This window comes from Sinocyclocheilus rhinocerous, unplaced genomic scaffold (genome assembly GCF_001515625.1).
Source record: "Sinocyclocheilus rhinocerous isolate Xijiao unplaced genomic scaffold, SAMN03320098_v1.1 scaffold1311, whole genome shotgun sequence".
Lineage (NCBI taxonomy): Eukaryota > Metazoa > Chordata > Actinopteri > Cypriniformes > Cyprinidae > Sinocyclocheilus > Sinocyclocheilus rhinocerous.
Window position 1 is genome coordinate 330,863 of NW_015637852.1, and position 4,512 is coordinate 335,374.

At 35.1% G+C, this 4,512-nt stretch overlaps 1 protein-coding gene across 1 annotated transcript in view; it reads right to left on the minus strand.

Moving 5' to 3' along the window:
- The window catches only part of LOC107749280 (NAD-dependent protein deacetylase sirtuin-3-like), a 12,161-nt gene that overhangs the window by 3,326 nt on the left and 4,323 nt on the right, over window positions 1-4,512 (minus strand). Inside the window, exons 2-6 of the mRNA XM_016564377.1 lie at window positions 2,738-2,918; window positions 1,852-2,037; window positions 1,548-1,780; window positions 1,357-1,457; window positions 1,101-1,262 (exon numbers count right to left, since the gene is read on the minus strand). Coding sequence (XP_016419863.1) covers window positions 1,101-1,262; window positions 1,357-1,457; window positions 1,548-1,780; window positions 1,852-2,037; window positions 2,738-2,910 — 855 coding nt within the window. The 5' untranslated portion in view covers window positions 2,911-2,918. The remainder of the gene's footprint in view (window positions 1-1,100; window positions 1,263-1,356; window positions 1,458-1,547; window positions 1,781-1,851; window positions 2,038-2,737; window positions 2,919-4,512) is intronic.

A 4,512-nucleotide genomic window follows, 5' to 3' on the forward strand; every position in this document is an offset into this window, starting at 1 on the left:
TTAAAGTGGAAGTGAAGCAGTCAGTTAAGTTAACATTATTTAGTAAAGTGATTTCCACTTTGATTAAAAAATATATAACAAACATGATTAATGTAACCATTTTAAAGAAAAAAGGTTGTTTTGTTATAGCTTTTGGAGCAAGGGCCCCGCCATCTTGCAGTACCACCGCATGTGACATCACGGGGTTGGTTCGCTCCGTTGGCCAGTGAAGTAATATAAGCATTTCTTTACATTTTGAACACACGCTTGTTTTGAAATGGAGGAAGACTAACTTGAAAGCACTGTTGAGTCCATAGTAAGTGTAATTGCCTATGCATTTGAGCCAATAAGGCAATGGGACCGAGTAGTATTAGGGGTTAGCGCCCTTGCTCCAAAAGCTAGAACAAAACATCCTCTTTTCTTTAAAACGGTTACATTAATCATGTTTGTTATATATTTTTTTATCAAAGTGGAAATCACTTAACTAAATAATGTTAACTTAACTGACTGCTTCACTTCCACTTTAAGGGCGGCTTTCTTTAAAACGGTTACATTAATCATGTTTGTTATATATTTTTTTATCAAAGTGGAAATCACTTTACTAAATAATGTTAACTTAACTGACTGCTTCACTTCCACTTTAAGGTAAAAAAAAAAAAAAAAAGCATTTTAAAATAAAAATGTTTTTAAAAATAATTCTGGTTTTACTGTATTTTAATCAAGTTAATGCAGCATTGTAAGCATAAGAGACTCAAAGTAATACTAATATTAACAAAAAAACTAAAACGACAATAATAATACCAACCTCAAACTTTGTATTATGACTGGTTATCTCGCAATTTTTTATTAAATTTAGTTATATATGGTATAATTTTTTTTTTTTTTTTATAAACAAATATTCCATTTAAACCACTTAAAGTAATACCAATATATTAAATAAATTAAATAAAGGGTACATAAAAGCTGGCGTATAAATTAATACATTTTAAATAGCATTTTGGTAATTAATTTACTTATTAGTTTTAGATGGAGTACAACAATTGAACTGCAAAAGACCGGTCACCTGGTGACACAAAATGGCTTGTACATCATAGTTATAATAATAATAATAATAATCCCACCTTTAAAGAAGTGCCCATGATCATGAGAAGGTCAGCTTTTGGGAAATCTTCAGCATGTTGAAAGTACTTTTCTGGCAGATCTTCTCCAAAGAACACGACATTAGGTTTGACTGCCCCGGCACAAAATGTACAGATGGGAACGTTGCCATTCATTATAGCTTGCTGATAGTGAAAAAGAAAGGAAAATTATGTAGTATGCACTAAATTGTATGAATTCAATATTGTAATTAAGATCACTCAGGCCAATTTAGATTACCTTGGCCTCCTCGGCAGGATAAGGCGTATAGCAGAGGTGGCAGGCAGCAGTGGCAAAACTCCCATGAGCCTCCACAAGTTTGTCATCTGGGATACCGCACACTACAGAGAGAGTAAAGCACATTTTAATAGATAACGCTGCAAATTTAACATTTAAGAGTGATGTAATAGGTCTCTGAATTTTAATCGGACGTTTTTCGAGCCCATCGATGTTCTGAGTGTACATGCGGAGCAGCAGGCCCTTCTGATGCAGCATACGGATGAAATAGTGAACATAGTTTGGACGGTGGTGTCCAGGGAACAGCTCTTTAGCCAATGAGAAGAAAGGATGAGGGTTGTCAGAGAAGTAGTCGATGTTAAAGATGGCCTCTGGATAAGGGATGTCATACTTCGCAAGGTTCGCATAAAGACCCGTCCCTGGTGTCCTAATACAAAAACAGTTGTTAGCCGAGTGAAACAGCGGTTCAGATGTAGTTTGAATGTTTTGAGCATCCACCTGAAGTCTGGTATACCGCTGGCCGTGCTGATACCTGCTCCAGCAACCACCACAATGTTTCGCACCCGGCCGAGCTTCATCAGGCGGCCGATAGTGTCCAAAGCCCCGCGCGGGACAGAGCTGCCAGAGGGCGAGGAGAGAACGGCTTTAGCGCTGGGAGACGAACTCTGGTAGGACTCCCCTTTCCTAAAGAAAAGGATATGGATGACCTTTGTGTTTTCAAAAAAAGATATGCATACCACATATCACTTTTGTTAGCATATGCTAGATCTTAGATATTGAACATTTAAATTATATAGCCTATGATTAGATGCAGTGTTACAGTATTTTTATATATTATAAAAGTATTTATTAATATTTTAAATTGGCTTTAAATTTTCTTTTTAGTATTAGTAGTTTTTTTTAAATTGTGCTTTTAAATTTATTACTTTTTAAAAACATTAAAATCTGAAATAAAGTTAAATTGAAATACTTTCCCCCCCATCAAAAGACATTTTTCCATCAAGTTTTTCCCATTTAAAATATTACAACTTAAATGACTTTTTAGTAGTTTTAGTTTACAGTAACACTGATCACATGGCGTCAAATCAAAAACTTTTTAAAAAATTTTTTTTTTAAACAGCATAATGCTTTTTTCCTGAAAAAAAGTTAAGTTTTTGCAGCGGACAGCTTCTTTTTTTTTTTGTTAAGTTAATAACAGCTATTTTCAGTTTGCATTAACTTTTTCCTTTGATAGTTGAAGTGTGAAGGAAAATAATGTTGCCATGTTGAAAACTAGATTTCATGAAACCATGTTTTACAAATGCTTGTTCTTGCTTGGATACAGAGCTTTTGTAAATCACTGATTGTTTGCTGGAAAGCCTAACAGAAGGTTGTGGTGCCTCACCGTGCTAATGAGGCCTGCTGTTCACTCACGCTCATGAGGCTGAGGTCGTCGACCAGGCCTGAATCTGTGGGTGTAGAGCGCTGAGAGTCCTGAGGGTTGATGGAGCTGCGAGTCACCCTTGTGACGCCAGGCGGAGCGATCCTTCTGTCCCTTCTCGACCTCGCCTTGCTCATGTTTACACCTGGAAAAGGGCATTCATTTGTATGTTTGTGTATGCTTTGATTTCTTAGTATACAACTCGATTTTCAGAAGGAAATATCAGTCCTTGTAACAATGCAATTATATTAAAGATTTAAATAAGATCAGTACTTAAAATAGAAAACATTTTAAATTGTAAAAATATTTCACAATATTGTGGTTTTTACTGTATTTTTGATCAAATAAATGTAGCTTACAAAAAAAATAACTTTTAATTACTAAATTTAATTTATTAATACAAATATTACTTTAAAATATGTTCTGTTACATTGGGGCCTGTGAAACATTGCTTATTTCAATGAAAAAAAATTTTTTTTCCTTTTCTGGTATAGACCGGCACAATTCAACATGCAAATATTACAACACAATCACTTTCAAATTAATTTTAAATGTCTTTAAAATGTCTTAAACCTGGGACACTTTTTAACCATCTGAAAAATTTTTGAATCCATCTATCTATCTATCTATGAGACAGCATAGATAAGTTTCTAAATATCAAATAGAATGTTGAATTATTTGCAGAAAATATAAAGAACATGGATTTTACATTATCTTGTAAACACTGTAGTTATGTCTTTAACCCTTTAACTGTCACCCGTCCCCTCTGTGGGACGCCTAAGTTTACTTCACTATATTACAATTAAATCCTAATCTAATCATGACAAACTTTATATCGTTGGAAAGGTCTAAGACTCCTAAATAGATATTTTACCAATGTTTTTGTTAAATTATGTAGGAAAAGTAATAGATTAATTTGACAAGAGTGTACCTCAAAAGTCTACATCGTAACAGGAGTTCTGACCAGTCACAAAAAGTTTTCTTCGTTGCCTTTTTCTCTATCACACTTTAGAAATCATCAGAAATTATACATCAGTTGAAAACTTTAAATATCAATTCATCCTTTGAAACCCATTTTAAAATCAAACATTGCATTACCATGAAAATGGTACATTAATATCATGTTACAAAATGTTTTCGTTCATGAATTCTAAAAATTTAAGTTTGGATCGTGCACTTTCACGTCTATGTTCAAAAATGTGAGTTACAGTTAAGGGGTTAAAATCAGTTCTAATTAAAACAAACTGCTACACATGCCTTTTTTTGTAAACGAAGACGATACGGGCTTGTTGCTATTTTTCATATCTTTCCTTAGGTCCATTGCAATATTTAAGAGTAATTAAAACCGTCCTGCCTTTGGCTGGCGTAAAGCTACAATGTATTAAACCTGTCAAGCCCCAACAAAGCTAATGGTTGTAATATATTTAATGTGTCCCTCCACTTTGGTTCAACAGCCCACAGCTGTGGCAGCTTTACGGCTCGGGGAAGGGGAACGGGTACAAGAGATGGGGAGGGGGGTGAAAGTGTCCAGGATTGACTGTGTGTCAACAAACCCAGCTGGAGGAGAAAGGAGGCGGCCATTTAGACCAAAAAAGGAGAGCGATTTCTCAAGCCTCTGATGCCTTTTAAGGATGAATGACGGACAACAATGACGACTGGGACAGAAAGAGACGGGGAGAGAGAGAGAGAGAGAGAGAGAGAGAGAGAGAGAGAGAGAGAGAGAGAGAGAGAGAGAGAGA